The 22389-nt window shown below is 34.3% G+C and overlaps 1 protein-coding gene across 8 annotated transcripts in view; it reads left to right on the forward strand.

The window, feature by feature from the left end:
* LOC139703458 (lysine-specific demethylase 6A) overlaps positions 1 to 22389 on the forward strand; it is a 188852-nt gene that overhangs the window by 40966 nt on the left and 125497 nt on the right. For all 8 annotated transcript variants that reach the window (XR_011705766.1, XM_071606909.1, XM_071606916.1 and 5 more), the window contains exons 4-6: positions 5160 to 5209; positions 17078 to 17136; positions 18673 to 18793. Coding sequence is in view for 7 of the 8 variants with exons in the window: in XM_071606909.1 (XP_071463010.1) it covers positions 5160 to 5209; positions 17078 to 17136; positions 18673 to 18793 (230 nt within the window). In the remaining variant the exon portion in view is untranslated. The remainder of the gene's footprint in view (positions 1 to 5159; positions 5210 to 17077; positions 17137 to 18672; positions 18794 to 22389) is intronic.

The raw sequence follows: 22389 nt of genomic DNA on the forward strand, positions 1-22389 counted from the left end.
TATAATTACTGATTTATGCAGTTGCCTTCTAATGCATATAAAAAGAGGCTTAAATAAAAAAACAATATGGGATTTTATGTATATTGATATAGATACTTGAATTTTTTTTATTTGTTGATGGACCTTCACTTTATTTACTTATTTGTATGTGGTGTAAGAATCGAACCCAGTGCCTCACACATACTAGGCAAGTGCTGTACCACTGAGTCACTACCCCAGCCCCCAAATAGATACTCTTTAATCACTCTCTGTGTGTGTGTGTGTGTGTGTGTGTGTGTGTGTGTTGGGGATTGAACCCAGGGCCTTATGCAAGTGAGGCCAACTGAGTTATATTCCCAGCCCTCCCCCCCTTTAAATATAACTTCAGGTCAGTGTGTAATGTCTTAATTTCAAATTTTAATCTTTTTAGCATTTGAACAAGCATCCTGGTTGTGAGCCATCTCCGTTTTTATCTGGCCTAGTTTTTTTATCTGAAATGTTTTAGTTTCTTTTTCATTTTTGAAAAATAATTTTGGTGCATATTTTTAAATTTCTTGATTTGCAGTATTTTATAGCATTTTAAATATATCATCTCATTTTCTTCTGGAAAAATGCAGGGTTTTTTTTTTCTTCTCATGTATTTTTAATTTGTGCATTATAGTTATATATACTGATAGGATGTATTGTTACATATTCATGCATGTATACAACATAACAATATAATTTTGCCAGTGTCACTCCCTATCACTTCCTCTTCCTTCCCCTTTCCCACCCTAGGTCCCTTACCTGTCCTGATTTTCCTGAAATCACCACTTTTTCTTTTCCATTTTCCCTCTTTAGCTTTCTCATATGAGAGAAAATATACAACCCTTAGCCTTTTGTTTGACTTATTTTGCTTAACATATTGATCTATAGTTCTGTCTATTTTCCTGCAAATGCCATAATTTCATTTTCCCTTACGGCTGAATAAACTTCATTTTGAATATGTACCATATTTTCTTGATCCATTCAGCCATTGATAGATACGTAGGTTAGTTTCATGTTTGGCTACTGTGTCTTGTGCTGCCATTAACGTGGGTACGTATATATCACTATAGTAGGATGATTATAATTCTTCAGAGTAAATACTAAGGAGTGATATAGCTGCATCATATGGTGGTTCCATGCTTGGTTTTTTTAAGGACTCTCTTGCCGCAGTCTGGCTGGGCACAAAAATCATTCAAGCAGGAACAAGCTTTATTTCCAAACCTCCCGCGAATGCCACCTGGCCTTCTCCTGAGACACACTGCACCAACAGGAAATCCCTCCTCCAGAATTCCCTCCTACCGCACTTCCCCAACCAATGGGAACTCTCCGGGAGTCCAGGGAGAGCTCCAAAGTAGCAGGCCAAGGACGACAGCAGGGGTCTAATCTCCAATTGAATGCACATCTTAACATAATCATTATCATCTCAATGGCTTGCTGGGGTCACCTTTCAACCAAAAATGCCATGTGTCATTCCTACTTGGCTATGGCTCTCAGCACTCTCTGTATTGATTTCTATAGTGGTTGTACTAATTTACAATTCCACCACCAATGTAAAAATGTTTTTTCCTCCATAATCTTCTCCAGCATTTATATTTACTGTTATTTGTATTTACAATAAGTGCCATTCTAACTGGTATGAGATAAAAATCTCAGTGTAGTTTTGATTTGCATTTCCTCAAGTTGTTAATGATATTAAACAGTTTTTAAAAAAATTGTTGGCTATTTCTTCTTTTGAGAATTGTCTGTTTAACTTATTTGCCCATTTATTGTGTTATTTGAGTTTTTTGGTGTGTTTTGATTTCTTTACATATTCTAGATATTAATCTTTGACTTTCAGAGGAGGAGCTAGTAAAGATTTTCTCCCATTCTGTGGGTTCTTTCTTCACATACTTATTTTCCTTTCTGTGAAGAAGCTTTTTAATTGATGCCATCCATTTATTAACTCCTGGCATTATTACCTAAGCTTTAAGGATCCTATTGAAGTAGTCATTGCCTGTGCCTGTATGCTGGAGTGTTGACCCTAACTTTTCCTCTAGGAGTAGCATAATTTCTGGTCTGATTCCTAGGTCTTTTATTTTATTTTATTCTATTCTAATTTGTTATATATGACAGCAGAATGCATCACAATTCATATTATACATATAGAGCACAATTTTTTATAACTCTGGTTGTACACAAAGTAGAGTCACATCATTCATGTCTTCATACATGTATAATTCCTAAGTCTTTGATCCACTTTGAGTTGATTTTTTTTGTGCAAAGTGAGAGATAAAGGTGTAATCTCAATCTTCTGACATATGGGTAATCAGTTTCCCCAGGTCCATTTATTAAGCAGGCTGGCTTTAATATGTATTTGGCAGCTTTGTGAAGAATCAGATGACTGGGCTGGGGATGTGGCTCAAGCGGTAGCGCGCTCGCCTGGGATGCGTGCGGCCAGGGTTCGATCCTCAGCACCACATACAAACAAAGATGTTGTGTCCGCCAAAAGCTAAAAATAAATAAATAAATGTTAAAATCCTCTCTCTCTCTCAAAAAAAAAATAAAGAAATAAAATAAAGGTATTGTGTCCAACTACAACTAAAAATAAAATAAAAAATAAAAAAAGCAAAAAAAAAAAAAAAAAAAAAAGAATCAGATGACTGTAGATGTGTAAGTTTGTCTCTGTGTCTTCTATTCACCATTAGTCTTTTTTTTTTCCCCTTGTACTGTGAATAAGTAATTGGTATTTTGATGAGGATTGAATTGAATTTATATACTGCTTTTGGTACTATGACCATTTTAACAATATGGGTTTTTATATCATTGAATATGCGAGGTTTTTCCATCTTGTGAGGTCTTCTTCAATTTCTTTCTTCGGTGTTAACAGTTTTCATTGCAGAGGTCTTTCACCTTCTTGGTTAGATTTATTTCTAGGTTGGTTAGCTGGGTTATTTATTTATTTGAAGCTATTATAATGGGATTGCTTTCTGATTTCTTTTTTAGTAGATTCATTGCTGGTATGTAGGAAAGCTATTGATTTTTGAATATTGATTTTTCATCCTGCTACTTTGTCAAATTTATTAGCTCTAATCGTGTTTTCGTGGAGTTTTTGAAATTCTAGCTATAGGATCATATCTGCAAACTGTGATAATTTGACTTCTTTCTTTCCTGTTTTTATCACTTCTTTTTCCCCTTTTCTAATTTCTCTGAATATAATTTTTAGCACTGTATTATATGAATGGTGAGAGTGGACCTACTTATTTTTTCCTAGATGGAAAAAAATAATTTTTAAGCTTCTTTTCTGGGGATGGTGGGGGAGGGGCATAAATATGACAGATTGAACTCAAGGACACTAGATGAGTCACATCCCTAGCCCTATTTTGTATTTTATTTAGAGACAGGGTCTCACTTAGTTGCTTAGTACCTCACTTTTCCTGAGGCTGGCTTTGAACTCAAAAGTCTCCTGCCTTAGCCTTCAGAGTGGAACTTTTGCTTTTTTTTTTTCTTCAGTATATTTTTTTAGTTGTTGATAGATATTTATTTGTTTGTTTATATGCAGTGCTGAGAATTGAACCCAGTGCCTCATACATGCTAGGCAGGCACTCTACAACTGAGCCACAACTCCAGCCCGAACTTCTCCTTTTGAGGGCTGGAGCCTGGGATATTAAATGTTTTTCTTAGAATAGTCCTCTGCTTTTTGGAGTAAAGTCTTGATCTTTCTCATACTGCTTCTCCCAGTATGAAATCTTCCTCTCTGAGTTATGTGGGCTAAGGGTGGGTATAGTTTTGGTCTGCTATCACTTGATTCAGGTTCAGCTCTGTAAGAGTGAGTGTATAGATCAAAGCAATACCATTGTCATTTGCTCTTGCTTGGAATATGGAGCCAGATGGTGAAGATAAATATTGGCACCCTCTTGGGGAGATTTTCAAGCCCTAAAACAGGCACTTGGGCAAGGAGAAAGAACTCAGTGTTTTTAAGATTATCCTAGTTGAATCCTAGTGGGTAAGGTGTGAAGTGGGAATGGTGAGAGAAGGAATGATTTATGACTAAATGCTATACATTCTTATTGTTCTTTTGATATTATATAGATTTTCTTATGCAAGCATGTTTTCATTTGGTTGGTGTTCTTAAAAGACAATTTCCAGAGACTTTTAAGTGATAGTTTAAAGGTAATTTTTACCATTTGTTTGCTTTTCTTCCGGAAGGATTTGTGGATCCTTTAGGCTATCTTTTCGAAGTCATTTTCTTCTGTTTTTGTTTTTAGTCATAAAATTTTCAGACATGAAATATAGCCTGCATTGTGATTCTTACATATACTGCTGTCTCTTTAGCATTAAAACTGAAAAAGCAAATGTTTCTTATTAGACTTAAAAAAATTGTGGTTTAAATTTTAAAGGATTTCAGATATAATTTACATTTCTATTATAAAGACATCTGAAATTCATAAAAATGTGCAAGTTATAAAAATCTACAGCATACTATAGTATGCTGTTCCTTTGGTGTGACACTGCTTTCATTTAAGTTTTTTCTTTTTACTTTAAGGTCATTTTCAGTTTAAAGTTAACCCCAGGGAACTTAAATACATGCTTATCAGTTAGACAGTGATAGAGTATTTTCCTTTTTAAAAATATTTTGAATGTCTTAATTCTTATATGCTTATATAGCTTCTGATTTTCCTTTTCATCTGTCAGAAACTACTTTATGTGACTTGAGAAAATGTTGCTTCTTTAGATGGGTTGAGAGGAGGGCATAACTATATTGGAATTAAACTGAAAACAGGGTCCAAAGACATTGTAAAGGGAAACATCACAACTAAGAGTTACTTGACTTGTTAGAAATGTTAAGAAAAAATTGAGAAGATTCACTGTAGTATGTATGAGCTTTAGAAAATTTCCATTGTTCTTAATTTCCAAGAGAAGAAAAGTTGATGAAAGTAAATGCCAAGATTTTACATTTGTTCAAATACATGGGTGAGATTTAGTCATGTTTCTATACACCTGACTCAGTTTTTAAGCCACAAAATTTGTATTAGTTGGTTTTTATGTCAGGTAGTTTGTTGATAGATGAGCAGTCCTGGCAACTTCTAATAAAGTGTTTCTTAATATCTTATTGTAGATCTTCAAATGTGAAATGATTTGATTAATTATTATTATTATTATTATTTTGTTTTCAGCATTATCTGCATATCAGAGATACTACAGTTTACAGGCTGACTACTGGAAGGTTGGTATAAATTTGAATTCCAATTTTCCATTTTGGGATGAATTATGATCAATATAAATTTTATTCTCCATTGCCTCCCACACCCCACTTCCTTTATCTCCCTAAAACTGAGGGTTAAACCCAGCATTTTGCACATTAGGCACTCTACCTCTAAGCTACATTGACTTAAGCCTTTCAAATTTTATTTTGAGGCAGGATCTTGGGAAGCTGCACAACCTGGCCTTGAGCTTGTGATCCTTATCTTAGCTTTTCAAGCAGCTGGGATTACATATGGGCATGCATCCTGATACCCAGTTATTTTGCTCTCTTTTTTATTACTGACAAAAATGCCAATTAAAAAAGTTTTTTTTCAGTTATAGTTGCACACAATACCTTTATCTTATTTATTTATTTTTTATGTGGTGCTGGGGATCAAATCCAGGGCCTCACACATGCTAGGCGAGCACTCTACTGCTGAGCCACAATCCCTGCCTGACAAATGTTAATTCTAAAGTTAGAACATACAGAGTATAGCATGTGCATTTTGTATGAGGTATTTTAGTTTTAATTAGCTTTTAACTGCAATTGATTTCCGAGTTAATATAAATGTAATTTTTAAAAATGAAAGGGGTGGGTGTGGAGAAAAGAAACCAACAATTATTCTTTTTAAGTTATTGCTACTTAAGAGGGGAAAATGAACCATGGATAGAGTTCATGATGAAGGACAGACACCTATAGTCATTGTTTGGTACCTGTTAGGGATTTCAAACCCCTAGAAAATGCCACAATTGCTCAAGACCCTTATATAAAATGGCATGGTGTTTACATATGACTTATACACATTGCATATTTTAAATTACATCTGAATCACATATAATACCTAAAACAATGTAAATTCTTCACAAAGAAGAATTTACTGTACTGTATCATTCAGGGAATACTGACAAGGGGACATAAAAATCTGCATGTTTAGCAGAGAGCTACTTTTTTGTTTTTCCTAAATGATTTTGATTTGCTTTTGGTCAGTCTATGGATACAAAAACATTGGAATTGGAGAACCAACTGTACATCTTCATTATTTTATATTGGATTCACAAGTAAAAGTAAAGCAGCAGATTAATTTTTAGCATGTATATTTTTGAATATATGATTAATTTAATGTAGTAGAATTATAGTTGGTTTTCATGAATAATTTGAAGTGGAAAGAAACAATTAAAAATGAAATCTTCTTAAATCCAAAAAATACATAGATTTATTTTGATGTAGTATTATTTTCAACAAAACCTTGTATATATTTTTCATATATTTAAAATGTACGGTCACATATTTAAAATGTATAGTTCAGTAGTGTTAATGTATTCACAGAGCTGTGCAACCAGTATACTACAGTCAGTTTTAGGACATTTTCTTCATGTCATAATGAAACAATAGTCTTCTCTATCATTCCCTATTTTGTATCTTTCATACAAATAACGTCCTATGTCTGGTGTTTTCTGTTTGGGTTTTTTCAATTAGTATAATATTTTTAAGGTTTATCCATGTTGTAGCATGTATCAGTATTCTATTACAATTAGAGATTTTAGTTGGAATGATTTTGGCAAAAATCATATGCAAGGGATTTGATTTCAATCCAGATTCCTCTTCCTACCCCTTACCTCTTCCTTCCCTCTTCTTCCTCTACTATATTGTATTCCTTTTGCTTTTTATTTTTGATTGGTACTTTGTACATACACCTAAAAGTGAAATTCCCTGTGGTATATTTTTATAAGCATATAATGTGATTTTGGTAAATTCATTTTTTATTTCCTTCTCTTTCCTGTCCTTTCTTTCTCTTGATCTTCTACTCCAGTGGCCTTCCATATATATATTTATGATATCCAGCCCTCACCACTTTTCCCCAGTTTTGCTCCAGATTCCCCATATGAGAGAAAACATTTAATCCTTGATTTTCTGAGCCTAATTTAGTTCAACTTAGCATGATGTTCTCTATTCTATTTCTATTCGTTCATTGGTAAATGTCATAAATTCTGTCCTCCTTTATAGCTGAATAAATCTTATTATGTGTATATACAACATTTTTTTAATCCATTCATGTACTGACAGGCATCTGGATTGGCTTTTGTGAATTGTGCTGGTATAGTATTCTGATTTGAGTTCTTTTACCAATAAGTTAAAATTGGATCATATGGTAGTTCCAGTCTTTTTTTTTTAATATATATTTTTTTTGTTGATGGATTTTATTGTCTTTATAATAAGGATCAAACCCAGTGCCTCATGCATGCCAGGCTAGTACGCCACCACTGAGCCACAACCCCAGCTCCGATAATTCCAGGCTTAGTCTTTTGAGAAAGCCCCATTACTGCTTTCCAAATTGGTGGCACTAATTTGCTGTCGCACCAACAATGTCTGTTTTTCCCAACATCCTTGCCAGCATTTATTATTGTGTATGTTCTTGATAATTCCATTCTGACTAGAGTGAAATGAAATCTTAGTGTAGTTTGGTTTGCATTTCCCTGATTGCTAAAGGTGTTGAACATTTTTAAATACATTTATTGGCCCTTTCAGTTTCTTTTCATGAAAAATTTCTATTTAGAACTCTTTTTGCCCATTTATTAATTGGTCCTTTATGGTTTTTTTTTTTTTTTTTTTTTTTTTTGGTGTCAAGGTTTTTTTGTATATTCTGGATATTAATTACCAATCATAGGATTAGCTAGCCAAAATTTTGTCTTGGTTCCTTTGCTGTGCAGAAGTCTTTTTTAGGTTGGTGGCCTTCTACTTATTGGTTCTTGGTTTTATTTTGTGGGCTTTAAGAGTCTTATTGAGGAAGTTGGTGCCTGCACCTAGAATAGGAGTGTTGACCCTGTGATTTCTTTTAGTAATTGCAAGGTTTCTAGTCTAATTCCTAAGTCTTTAATGCATTCTAATTTGACTTTTGTGCAAGGTGAAAGATGGGGATCTAATTCCATTTTTGTACATAAAAATATCCAATTTTCCCCAGCACTATTTGTTAAAAAGATTCTTTTATTCAATTTTATTTTTGGTCCCCTTGGTAAATAAGTATCAGAAGCTATAAGTATGTGGGTTTATCTCTATGCATTCTATTCTGTTCCACTGGTTTTCACATCTATTTTGATGCCATACCATTCTGGTTTTAGTATGATATTTTGTAGTATAATTTCAGATCAGATATTATAATGCTTGTTGCATCACTCTTTTTGTTCTGAATTGCTTTGGCTATTCTGGATCTCTTCATATGAATTTTAAGGTTGTTTTTGACTAGGTCTGTGAAGAATGTCATTGGGATTTTGATGGACATTATATGAATGTATATATTGCTCTTGGTAGTATGGCCATTTTCACAAAATTAATTTTGTCTTATCCAAGTTTATGGAATGGCTTTCTGTCTTCTAAGGGGTGTCTTCGATTTTTTTCTTCTGTGTTACATAATTTTCATTAGAGATCTTTCAACTTCTTGGTTAGATTAATTCCCAAGTATTTTATTTATTCATTTTTTGGGGGGGAGTTATTGTAATGTGGATGGGTTTCTCATGTCTTTCAAGCCAGAGTTGCTATTTAATTTCCTTCTCTCTCGCCTGCGTTCTCTCTCTCTCTCTCTCTCTCTCTCTCTCTCTCTCTCTCTCTGTCTCTCGCCCGCGTACTCTCTCTCTCTCACTGTCTTATTCTATTTTTAATTTATTTTTTAGTTGTCATTGGACCTTTATTTTATTTATTTTTATGATGTGCTGACAAGGGGCTCAGAAGTTCACAGTCTGCAGAAGTTCACATAAAAGCAGTTTTTCTTTCACTGTTCTAGGCAAGTTAACTCTTCAAGGACTGCCGCAGTCTGGCTGGGCACAATTCAGGAGCCCCTTGTCAAAAGAAACACACTTTATTTTTAGAACTCACACACTGCACCACACAGCTGTTGAGGAAAAACCCTCAGAGCCCAACTGCCACCACCAGCTTCCCACAAGCCTCTCCACCTCCCCCACTCCTCCTGCTCTTGAGGCCGATTGGCTGGGTCATGGGGGCAGAGCCAAAAAGAGTCCCCCAATGAGCAGCTCCGTGGTCTGAAAGGGCGGGGAAACAGCCCAATGAGCATCACCACAGAGGAGCCATCAGCTGGCAGCTAGAAGTTTGCTGGGGCCCCTTTGGCTGTGGCTCTCAACAAAGGACAGCGCTGAGAAGGGGAGAGCTTCCCGCAGCCCCGCTCCCCCAGCTGTTGCTATAAAGCCCAAATTGGTGACTTCTCTTATCTTAGAAATGTTGACATCTCTGTGAAGCTCCAGCTCAAAGCCAGAGACCTTGTTTACACATTTCTACAAACTACTATACTGGATATATATTTGTGCAAAATTAGTAAGGAGGTGTCCAGAATTTGGAGTGCTGATTTCTTCTCAGCCAGTGGCCAAGTAAAATAGGGCACTGTAGTGCTCACCTAGCACTTGCAAGGCCCTGGGTTCGCCCTCAATACTACATTAAACATAAATAAATAAAGGTATTATATCCAACTACAACTAAAAAATATCTTCTTAAAAAATTTATTCTGATTTATGGTTGCTGATTAGAATGTTGGTTTACTTTTTAAAAAACCATTTTTATTTTTTAGTTGGACACAATACCTTTATTTTTGTGGCTTTATATGTGGTGCTGAGGATCGAACTCGGGGCCTCGCACGCAAGAGACAAACGCTTTACTGCCAAACCACAACCCCGGCCCCCTTGATTTACTTTAATTTAATATATTATTGATACAGTGTGGCTTGGAATTCTTATATATCCTTCTGTTTGTGTTTATTGTTTTGCTTTTCTTGCCTTCTGTGTAAATCTGAAACTTTTTGCTGTTTTGTTGTGCTCTCAGCTTTTGTTCCTGGTTTGTTTTGTTTGGTAATGTCATAGATTAAAATTTTCAGCCTAGGCACTATTTACATGTGGGGCATGTTAGATATTTAGCAGCATCCCTAACTTCAACCTTCGAAATGCTGGAATTACCACCCATCTTCAAATGTGACAATTAAAAATGTCTATAGCTGGGCCCAGTGTTGTCAATCCTGTAATGTCCATGGGAAGCTGATGTTGGAAGATCACAAGTTTTGAGGCCAGTCTGGGCAACTCATTGAGAACGTTTCACAAAATAAAAAGCTTGGTAGGCTGAGGCAGGAGGACCATGAGTTCAGAGACAGCTTCAGCAGCAGTGAGGTGCTAAGCAACTCAGTGAGACCTTATCTCTAAATAAAATACAAAATAGGGCTGGCTCAGTAGTCGAGTCCCTAAGTTCAATCCCTGGCGCCAAAATAAATAAATAAATAAATAAATAGGGGTAAAATTCAGGGATGTTCACCCTGGATTCAATTTCTAATACCATAAAAATAAAAAAGAAAAGAAGGAAGGAGGGGTGAGAGGGAAGGAGGGAAGGATAAGAAGGAAGGGAATGAATAAGACAAAAATATCTCTAAACATTATGTCCCTGGTGGAAAACTCTTCTATGATTGAGACTCACTGCTTTATATTATTTCACTGTGCATATTTCAGATATTATACTGAATATTAAAAATTATTTCTTAATTTTCTGTTTAAACACTTTTAAGCAATAAGATTTTATTTCCTGTTCCCTCAGGACTGGCTGGACTGTAGGAAGATTGTTTTTTGGCAAAGAAAGCACTGGGGAAACTACTGAGTGGGCTCCTTTTGTAGAATTATTGTCTTAAACTCAAGTATTCCCACCACCCTCATCTGTTTGTCCTCTCCCAGTAGCGTGTCATCGTGTGGGGATACATGTAGATCAAGGCTGTTCCACTCAGCCTGGAGGTGAAAAAAGAGCAGAAAGGAAGACACCATCGTGCTACAATCCCTTTGGCAGGCATATTCCACCACCTATCATAGCATGAAGGTGGGGACTAAGTCTTAAAACACATTGGCCTTTAGGGAACATTACATATACAAATTATATTACTTAGCAGTATGTTTGTTGAAAATGTGCTGTGATATTGAGGTAGACAGGCATGTTACCCAAGGAACAATGGGTCTGGCTTATGGGTTTCTGGTAATGGTGGCTGAATTAATACTATTTCAGACTGTGGAAAAGTCCACAGGGTGATAGAACTGTAGATAAGTTGCTGGGTGGTTTGACAGCTACTTGAGCAGGGTCTTCCTTCTTAAAACAGCCTTCCAAACATCTTGGATTTCACTGGGATTTTGAAAGCTCCCATAAAAACACTTTTTTTTTTCCCCTGTAAATGGTTGCCAGGTTATTGTTGCTTTAGGATTATTTGTCCCCATACATTATCAGAGTTATTTTGGGCCTATATTTTCTCCTGCAAGTAATAGGTAGTTTGCTGAGGAATGTAGCATATCCTGTCCACTTAAGCCAGCAGACTGCAGTTTTGAGGCCAGTCTGGGCAACTCATTGAGAATGTTTCACAAAATAAAAAGCTTGGTAGGCTGAGGCAGGAGGACCATGAGTTCAGAGACAGCTCATTGAGAACAGCTCATTGCTTCTTGGAATGTAAGAAGGTCAGCATAGTGGGCCCAGTTTATAAAATTATTCGTATCTTTTTTTTTTTTTAAAGAGAGAGAGAGAGAGAGAACTTTTTAATATTTATTTTTTAGTTTTCGGCGGACACAACATCTTTGTTTGTATGTGGTGCTGAGGATCGAACCCGGGCCGCATGCATGCCAGGCGAGCGCGCCGCTTAAGCCACATCCTCAGCCCAAATTATTCGTATCTTAACCTTATGTTTCCACTGTCCTCATCTATTTGTCCCCTAATATTATTCCTCTTATTTTGCACCCCCTCCTCTACTCCTCTGGTCTTTTATTCTTGTTGGTCTACTTTTAGTTTTCATAAGATCTTCCCATTCCCTGCCATCCCATCCAATTTTCCCCCTCTTCTTCCTCTTAAAATTCCAACCATGAAAGAAAACACAATCTTTGTCTTTCAGAATTTGGCTTATTTTGCTTTGCCTAATGGTTTCAAATTCTTCTTTGATGTTAGTGTAAAATGGTAATAATAGATTGGGTTGAGTAATGTTCTTTTTGGGGAAAAGAGTTTATAAAAGAGTGGTACTTACACTTTAAATGATTGCTATAGCATTTATCTGTTAAGCCATTTGTGCTAGAATTTTCTTTGGTTGGAGAAGTAATTTAGTCTCTTCAGTTGTTGCAGATTTATTCAGATTATTGATTTCTATTTATGTTAATTTTGGTAGTTTATGTCTTTCTGGGGATTAATTAATCTCATTTAGGTTATTTATTGACATATAGTTGTTCATATTAATGCTTTACCATCTCTTTTATTTCTGGGTTGATATTGGTATTGTCCTCTATTTTGAAATTTTGGTTTAATTGATTTTTCTGTTTTCTATACCTTATTGAGTTGTTGTTGTTACTATTATTATTATTATTTGGTACTGGGGATGGAACCCAGGGGCACTCAATCACTGAGTCACGTCCAGCACTATTTTGTATTTTATTTAGAGACAGGCTCTCACTAAGTTGCTAAGTACCTCCGCATTGCTGAGACTGGCTTTGAACTCGAGATCCTCTTCTTTCAGCCTCCCTAGCTGGGATTACAGATATAACTCAGCACCCTGCTTGAGTTATTTTGCTTTCCTACATATTTCATTTTTTTCCTTGCTTTGGTTTAGTTTGTTTTTTTAATTTAAAATTTATTTCTGTCAGTGTTTTAATGTGGTTAATTAGGATAATCTTGTGTTTCTTCCTTCTAGGAACTCATATTTCTGGCTATAAATTGTCCTTGTAGTATTGCTATAGGTGCTTCCATCAATCTTGGTAGGTTGTGTTTTTGTTTTCTTTCTTATCATAGTACTTTCTGATTTCTCTTTTGTTCTTTGATCTACTGGAAATCTGTAATATGTGCATATTTTTCACATATTTGTGATTTTTCTCTTCTGTGATTACAAATGTGTTCCATTGTGATTGTAAGAGATAGTTGTTCTGAATTTAATAGTTTGAAACAATTGAGTCTTGTTTTATGGGCTATTATATAGTCTACCCTCCCAAAAAATGTTTTTGTGAACTTGAAAAGAATGTGTATTCTGTTGCTGAGAGGGATGCCTGTACATTCTGTCAGGTCTGTTTGGCTTACCGTTATTTTCAATCTTCTGTGTTTATAATGCTTTTTTACTTATTGTTCTATGCATGAACGATATAGCATTTGGGAAGAGTTTGTGAGAGTTAGTAGTAGTAGTGGTGGTGTGCCGCAGTCTGGCTGGGCACAATCAGAAGCCACTTGTCAAAAGAAACTAACTTTATTTTTAGAACCAAACACGCCAAACAAACCAGCCTCTCGGGAAAAACCCTCAGAGCCTCAACTGCCACCACCGGCTTTCCACAAGCCTGTCTCTCCCCCCACAAGCTTCTTTTCACCTCCCACAATCCTCCTGCTCTTGAGGCCGATTGGCTGGGTCACGTGGGCAGAGCCAAAAAGTCCCCCAATGAGCAGCTCCGTGGTCTGAAAGGGCAGGGAAACAGTCCAATGAGCATCACCGCAGAGGAGCCAATCAGCTAGATGTTGCTGGGGCCAAGGAGCCAATCAGCTAGATGTTGCTGGGGCCGCTGTGAGCCAATCATCAGCCGGCAGCTGGATTGCTGGCAGCTGGAAGTTTGCTGGGGCCCCTTCGGCTGTGGCTCTCAACAGTGGTGCTAATTCTTAATTTTATATATATATATATATATATATATATATATATAAATTCATCAGTGAAGTTATGTGGAAGTATTCATTACTGTTGATTGTCAAGTTCACATTGTAGTTTTGTAAGTTCTATCATTTTGAAGGTATTTAAGCAATCAATGAAACTATATGTGTCAGTGCATATTCATCCTCTTCATTTTTGTGTTTTTTCAGATTTCCATTTTGCATTTTCATAAAATTGTGAATTTCTCATATATGACCCAGTGTGTTCCATTATGACTGGAAAGCAGAACATTGTCTGATAGAGAGTAATGGTTGTTCCTTTCTTTGCTCCATTGTATTCCTGGGGTGTATTTGTGTGTGTGCATGCACATTCTTTCTATATTTTGTTTAAACCTTAGTATTTGGTTAGAAAAGTAAAATATTTAAATTATTATACTTTTTGCCTTTGGTTACAGATAACAGGCTTTTTCTCTCTTATTCTCTCACCACTGTCCATTCTTCCATGGCCTGGCTTGAAATCTTTTGCAGGGCTCTTCTTAACAGACATAAGAGAATCTAGGGATTTCAACTGAGTGTCATATCTTAAGTCTTAAGGTACTTGGACCATTCCACTTTAAATTCTGGCTATAAGTTGTCCTTGTAGTATTGTTATAGGTGCTTCCATCAATCTTGGTAGGTTGTGTTTTTGTTGTTGGCTTGAACAGGTCTTAAACTAATTTCTATACAAATGGTATTTCCTTCTATATCTAATGATAACTAGCTTTCTGTTTACCATGTGAGATGAAGTTTTTTGTGAGAAATTAAGATAGTTGGTTTTATAAAATGTTTTTATTATTATAAATATTAACTTATTACTTGTATAAATTAATTGATTTAAGAAAATATTGAGTGAATTATAATAATCTGATTTTTGGATATTTAAAATGTGTTAGAGTTATAGTTTTAAAAGTTTGAAAGATGCAATTGGGAGAGAGAAGATATTCTAGGCAAAAACATTTTGGGAAGCAGAGACATAACTTATATAATTTGTATTTTTAAAGAAATAATAAACTAGTATGACAAAGAATTGCAAACATTATGTGGGTTACCCTATATTTTTATGACATAGTTAGTGTTTAAGTATGCACTGACAACTATCTGATATAATTTTCCAAAGGTAATTATTTGTTAAAGAATTTGTGGGTTATACACACTTATGATTTTTTTTAATGAATTAACATTAGTTTAAATGATGTTAACTTAATGACCTAATTTATTCATGAGTATACATGTTTCCTGTGAAAAAAGTACTTCCTCGGGCCATCACCTTTTTAAGAATAATCTCTTGACAATTGAAATAGTGACATTTATTGGATCATCATTGTTCTCTAAGCAGAATAATTGTTTTTTTTAGTGGTTTTTTATTTTTATTTGATTTTTAAAATACATTTTTTTTATTAAATTTAATTTTTTTTACTTTAAATTCAATTTATATTATTTAAAAATAAAATATTTGTGTAATAAACCCTATTGATACTTTGCCCATATCCCTTTGTTATTTTTTCATATCCCTTTGTTATTGCTTTATGAACATTGAGCACTTAAGAACTGTCTTTGGCAGGCAGCTACTATAGGATAATAAGCATCACCTCCTCTTCCTTTAAGGAATATCAAAGATGGTTGTCACCTCTGGGGATGAATACTCTAGCTTTCCAACCCTACATTAGGGTCTCTGAGTAGAATTCCATACTGTCACACAAAATCCCCAGACTAACTATAACAGGATAATTCAGTAATGAACTTTTGGGGGGCTTACTTCCTTCACTGTCTGATAAAAATACTATCCTGATTTACTCTTAAAAATATTTATAACTAGAAATCAAGGCAAAAGTTTAAAAAGTTGTCATAGTAGGAACTAAATAAAAATTTACATTTAATGTTTCAATGAATGGCTTGACTATATTTGGAATTGTGGAATTTTTCTCTTATTTGGTCTTAAAGTCACTTTGTGAAGAGTAACTGCATAGTCTAGCCTTGCTGTAATAATAGTAGTCCAGGGAAGGTACTTGTAGATGCTTGTATTGTGCCATTTACAGAATATTTGTTTTTTTCCAATGGAGAGCCTGTTGCATAGGTTTATGACTCATGACCAGGTAACTCTGTCACAGTAAAATTGTTTTTACTGGTTAGGTACTTCTGGCTTTTTTGACCCATGTGAAGTTTATTTCTACCAAGATAGTTGTTCTCTAGGAGAGCTTTGATCAAGAGAGAGTTAGGCTTGGGGTTATAAGTCAAGTGAGAGACAGGAGGCCACATGAAATAACAGAAGCAGCTTATTACTTACTGATTCCAGAGAAAAGAAGGCAGCATATTTGTCAGGGCAAACAGGAAGAAGGGAACAATCTGACACATGTACTTAACCAACCGGTGAACATCAAGTGAGAGCCAGTGAAAGTGAAGAAACTATGGGCCAAAGTCTGTTGGGGATCAGACCTTGCCCAAGATGGTTGCTTCAGGAGAGATCTAGGTTACAGAAAATAGGCAGGAATTCTGAAATGTCATATGATAACTGAGAGGTTTTCATACATAACGTGTAAAATTCTGTGGAGTTTAAGAGAAAATCGGGTGAATCAGCTAGGTTCTATCTAGCTGTCCTTTAGGGAAGTGATCACCAGGATCAAGATGTGAGGAGATGGAACACTGGGAACTGTATCATTGGTGGCTAAGTCCTATATGAGAAAATTATAAAATGGATGGGGTAGTGCAGTATAAAATTATTAATAATTTAGTTCAGTAAATCTATATATGGACTGTAAACAGTGATATTAAAAAAATCAATTAGCTATGTGACTTTTGGGAGTTAATTTGTTTTTAATTCTAAAATAACATTAACATTTAATAATATTGAAAAGAAAGTTGATTTCAATTTGAAAAGTAGAGATAATCAGAGAAAGGTGTAGACAATAGAAAAGTACAATCTGAAGATTTTCTTATTCCTGAATGTCTCTTTTGGATTTCTTTCAGAGAGTTCTATTTTTTTTTTTTTTTTTTTTTTTTTGTTAGAATGGGTTGATTGAAAAGAAATCAAAATACTTTCCCAGTTGCATGACTTTGGCGTTATATGTTTGATTCAGTGTTTGTTTTTAAGCATATTGTAGTATGTGATAAAATATTCAGAATTTAAATCATCCAATGTACTTTAAATATGTAGTAGATATAAAACTTTTAATACAAGTTCCTTTGCTTTTTCAGAATGCTGCCTTTTTATATGGTCTTGGTTTGGTCTACTTCTATTACAATGCATTTCATTGGTAAGTTGACTTATTCCAGGATTTTCAAATAAATTGTAGTATGTGTAATAACACAAAATATTTTAATACCCATAAAAATCGTTTCAGAAGAATCATTTTTACCTTTCTTCCAACTGCTTATATAGATAGGAACATTGGCCAATAACTGGTAACTAAATTATAAATTCTTGGTGGCAACCTGGTTATAAACTTTCAATATCCTACTGGTAATAACAATTCAGCATTGAGGATTAACTATGAATATAATCAATTGAGGATTAACTATGATCATACTTTCTGCCTTTTAGAGTTGTAAGAGTTCAAAGGAAAATAAATTGGAGCCTCGCATGGTGGCGCACACCTGTAATCCCAGTGGCTCAGAAGGCTGAGGCAGGAGAATCTCAACTTCAAAGCCAGCCTCAGCAACAGTGAGGCAAAGAGCAATTCGGTGTGATCCTGTCTCTAAATACAAAATAGGACTGGGGTTGTGGCTCAGTGGTCAAGTGCTCCTGAGTTCAGTCCTTGGTATCAAAAGAAAAGAAATCAGTTTATGACCAAGAATTGCAAACCTGTTTTGTAGGCTATATATATCCTGTATTATTTATAACAGTTCTTAAATATGTACTGACAACTGTTTAATATAGTGTACCAAAGGTAAATATTTAACTCAGGAAGCTTCTACTGTCTTCTTTCCTTATTTGGAGAGTCGTTTATTATGTCAGCTCTGGAATTTTGTTAAGAATTTGTGGATTATCAATGCTTATGATTTTTCCCCTGAATTAACATTGTTTTACGTGATATTACATTTTTATGTGGTTAGCTATATTTAAAACCAAGAATAGTTTGGGACCACTTTCAGGTTTCTGATAATTCTTAAAAGATCCTATTTATAGAATTCACAATTCTGAACATTTAGAACAATAGGAGATCTTAGTTTTAATGTTTAATTTTGGGATAAGGAAAATGGGATGTATTAGTTTTTATTCAGTGTTATTTAGACATTTATTTAGTAGCACATACAGGTCTGTTAGGAGTTTAGATTACAATTAAACTTGAGTCTTCGATTTATGACAAAGGTGATGGCATTATATTGTTGTGAAAGTAAGAATGGTCCTTTCCACCAATTACACTAGACAACAGGAATCCTATGTTGGGTGGCTGGAGCAGTCAACCCTGTTCTGTATCATACCTACTTAAAATACCCTCCAGGTGGATTATAAATGAAAATATAAAAAGCCCCCTCCTCCAAAAATCTTCTATAAATATAGTTATATGGAACAACAGAACTAATACCCTCACTGTCTTACCTTTTCAAGAATTTTCCATTGTCCCTTTCTGTTGCACTGAAAAATTTATGGAACTTTTTAAGTATTGTCAAATAATTGGAAAAAATTAAGTAGAAATTATCCTGAGCTTCCCATTTTCTAAAATTTTTTATAGTACTTATTTATAATTATTTTTATAAAATTGATAATGTCCATTAAAATTAGGCAGCCACCATGTTTTCTTTACTATACATATTAAAAACTTAATTTCTTGTATTTGTATTTTTTTCAGGGCAATTAAAGCATTTCAGGATGTGCTTTACGTTGACCCCAGCTTTTGTCGAGCTAAGGAAATTCATTTACGACTTGGGCTTATGTTCAAAGTGAACACAGATTATGAATCCAGTTTAAAGGTAGATGATATGAGATTTTCCAGAGATAAAATATTTTTTTATGACTGTTTATGTGTGTGTAAAAAGTGTTGGACTTTATGGTAACACTATAAAAATTTAGAAAATTTAGGATATGAACTAAAAGATAAGAAAGGGTAGGTTTTGGGATATAAAAATTCTAAGACTTGCAAGGTAACTTTTAGTATGTTAAGATTCTTAATCTAATATCTAGTAATAATATACTAATTTTTGTTTTCAAGTTTTAAATAATTTTGTGATCAGGAGATGGTTGCCAGGTATGGATTTCATTTCAGCATAAACATTATTTTCTTCTAAGTGATTGCCACCATTGAGAAGACAATGAATTGATTAGTGATTCTGTATTAATCATTCATCTTTGATTTCTATAGGTCTTATTAGGAAGCTACATTCCTTTAACAGTGGCACAAATATGACAGCAACTTTATATAACAGAATTTTCTCTGTGAGGCCTTTGGACTGCCAGTTGATGAGTGTGAAATTATTAGAAAGAAATACTACATTATTGTTCAAATATGTTAATTCTAACAAAAGTTTGATTTCTCAAAAAAATGTTTAATTTCCTTGGTTTATGCCATGTTTTTATCGTACAAGGCATTTTATGGAAATAGAACTTCCCTGAAGACAAATTTATTGCTTTTGGAAAGAATTAGAGCTTCTGAAGAAAAAGCATGTTTTGTGAAAGTATGACTATTAAGAATGTTTGGCCTTTTCCAGGTATAGATCTTTTGTAGATTATCTTGATTTTAAAGATAGCATGTATATCTTTCTTTATTTAGTAAGATATACTTTGTACTCAGTAACATGAAAATGCCTAATAAAATTTTTTTGATATTCCAGTACAAATTTATTTTAAAATATTTTTATTAACATGTATATGAATTGTACATATTCAGGGGGTTCAGTGTACTTCAATACATACATGTAGAATGTACTAATGAAATTCACTCACTATCTTCCCACCATATTTGCACTCTATTTCCCAGTCTCTAGTAAGCACAGTTCTATTTTTGGTTGATTTTATTTTTTTATTTATATTTTAAAGCTTGTACATTTAAGGGAAAGCATAAGCACTTGTTTTTCTATTTTATTTTACTTGACATAATGTCTTTCAGTTCCATATATTTTGCCTCAAATGAGAATATTTCATTCTTCTTTATGGCTGATTAATATTTTATTACATATAATATCACATTTGTTTTTAGCCACTTTTCTATTGATGGATATATACACTAATTCCATAACTTACCATATAAATTCCTAAATAAATGCTTTAAAAAAACTGTGTGGGTTGTCTGTTCTGAACCATTCTTAAGTTCAGTGATTTGTTAGACGGACTCATATATAACTCATGTTACAGTTTTGAGATATATATATATATTTTTTTTAATTAAAGCTTTATGGTTACACATAGTATCTGGGTTCATCCTACAAACCCATACATGCATGAATTTGATTTCAGTTTATGATCCCCTTTCCCTCTTCCTTTTCCTTCTTGTCCTACCTCCCCTTACCTATTCTTTTTCCTCTGCTCTGTTTTCTTTCACTCCTCTACTTATATTTGATTAGTTCTTTCTATCTAGGAATAAAGATGAAGTTCCCTGTGGTACATTTGTATATGAATATAACATGATTTTTAAGAATGCATTCTGTACCGCCTCCTCATACCAGTCTGTCTATTGTCTCTTGTCATCTCCTTAGATAAGCCTTTCTATATTGTTGATCTGATTTTTATGTGGTCCTATCCTTCTTTCCCCCTTTCTATATTTTACTGTAGCTTCTACATATGAGAGAAAACATATGACCTTTGAGTTTTTGGGCTTGGCTTATTTCACTTAGTACGATTTTCTCCATTTCCATCCATTTTCTGGCAAATGCTGTAGAACTGCATTGTGTGATGTATATCGCATTCATCTATACATCACACAGTAGATGGATGAATAAGAAATTGTGATATACATGTGAATATGTATGTGCACATATGTATATATCACAATTCTTAATTCATTTATCTATTGACAAACACCTGGGTTGGTCCCATAATTTAGCTATTGTGAATTTTGCTGCTGTACACATTGGGATGGCTATATTGCTATAGTGTGCCAATTCTAGATCTTCTGAGAAAAAATATCAGGGAGTAGGGTAGCTGAATCATATGGTGGTTCTAACTCTATTTTTTGAGGAATTCCATACCGCTTTTTAGAGTGTTGTACTAGTTTGCAGTCCCACGAAAATGTTCAGTTGTACCTTTCCCCCTACAATATCCCAGTATTTATTGTTGTTTGCATTCTTGATCATTGCCATTCTGACTGAAGTAAGATTAAATCTTTGTGTAGTTTTGATTTGCATTTTCCTGGTTGCTAGAGATACTGGCTAAATGTTTGTTACAGATTATGTATGTCCTACAAACCAGAGAATGTTTATTGCCTGGCTCTTCACAAGTGTTATACTTGAAGAAGCTATGATCCATTTTCTTCTTTGGACTTAAACTCTTTCTTTGCAGTCATTGACAGGATAACTTGGTCTCATATGAGCATAGTTTCACCTTTGTCTCATATGAGAACAGTTGGACTTTCTTGTTAGGTAAGAAATTTCTTGCCCTCTTCTCCCATTTCTTTTCTTTGCTCTTTTTTTCCTTTGCTACTCAAGTTGTATTTCATATTTTCATCTTTACTAGTATTATTTTCAGGTGTGAAATTATCACCTTAAAAACTTTACTCCATCATTGGAAGAAGGTCCTGAGGAGTTCATGGAAATGTGTTCGGACAGTTTTACCAATGGTCAATCATTGCTCTTATCACATTACCTTTTGTGCCTAGTATTTAGGCCCTATTAATAACGAGGGTTCAGCCTGGGTTACCCAGAAGTTGCTTTTTTTATTGGTGTTGTTGTTGTTTTGCATTTTGAAGATTCAGAAGTTCATGGACATATCCAGCATTCCAAGGTTAATGGGTGTTTGTCTTTTGAGATCTAGTATCTTTCTTTTTTCTGTATTCCCAATTGCTATCTCTTGATTAGATGCTTTATAGTACAAATTTAAAAATTTCTTTAAAGTTTATGTATGTTGTGTGTGTATGTGTGATTTATACAGTTTATATATGTACACATGTGCATAAAAAAAGAATGTCTAGAAAAGCAAAATTAAAAAGTAGGCATATCATTGTCTAATTTTAATTATCAGATATATTTGATATAAAGTTTAATTTTAATTGTCAAATACAAATAATATTAAATAAATGTACTTGGAACATTATAAATAGAAAAAGAGAATTGAAAAGTTTATAAAGTGTGCATTGAAAGTCTTTGCTTAGCCAACAAACAGGATCATTGTTTCTGCACAGATTTTTCTTTCCCTCTGCAATTATAATCATCAGTGCTGATCACATAAGGCAATTTATCCAAATCTTTATAGTTCATTACAAAAATATAGAGAAACCAATCATGCACACAAACTACACACAAATAGGCTAATGGCAATGAGGAAGAGATTGTGAAACATTTAAGTTTAAGATAAGCAAGTGGTTCTGTGTGTGAATCCAAATGCGGTTTTTAGTAACCAGTTCCATTTTATTCTATAC

This window comes from Marmota flaviventris, chromosome Y (assembly GCF_047511675.1).
Source record: "Marmota flaviventris isolate mMarFla1 chromosome Y, mMarFla1.hap1, whole genome shotgun sequence".
NCBI classification, from domain to species: Eukaryota; Metazoa; Chordata; class Mammalia; order Rodentia; family Sciuridae; genus Marmota; species Marmota flaviventris.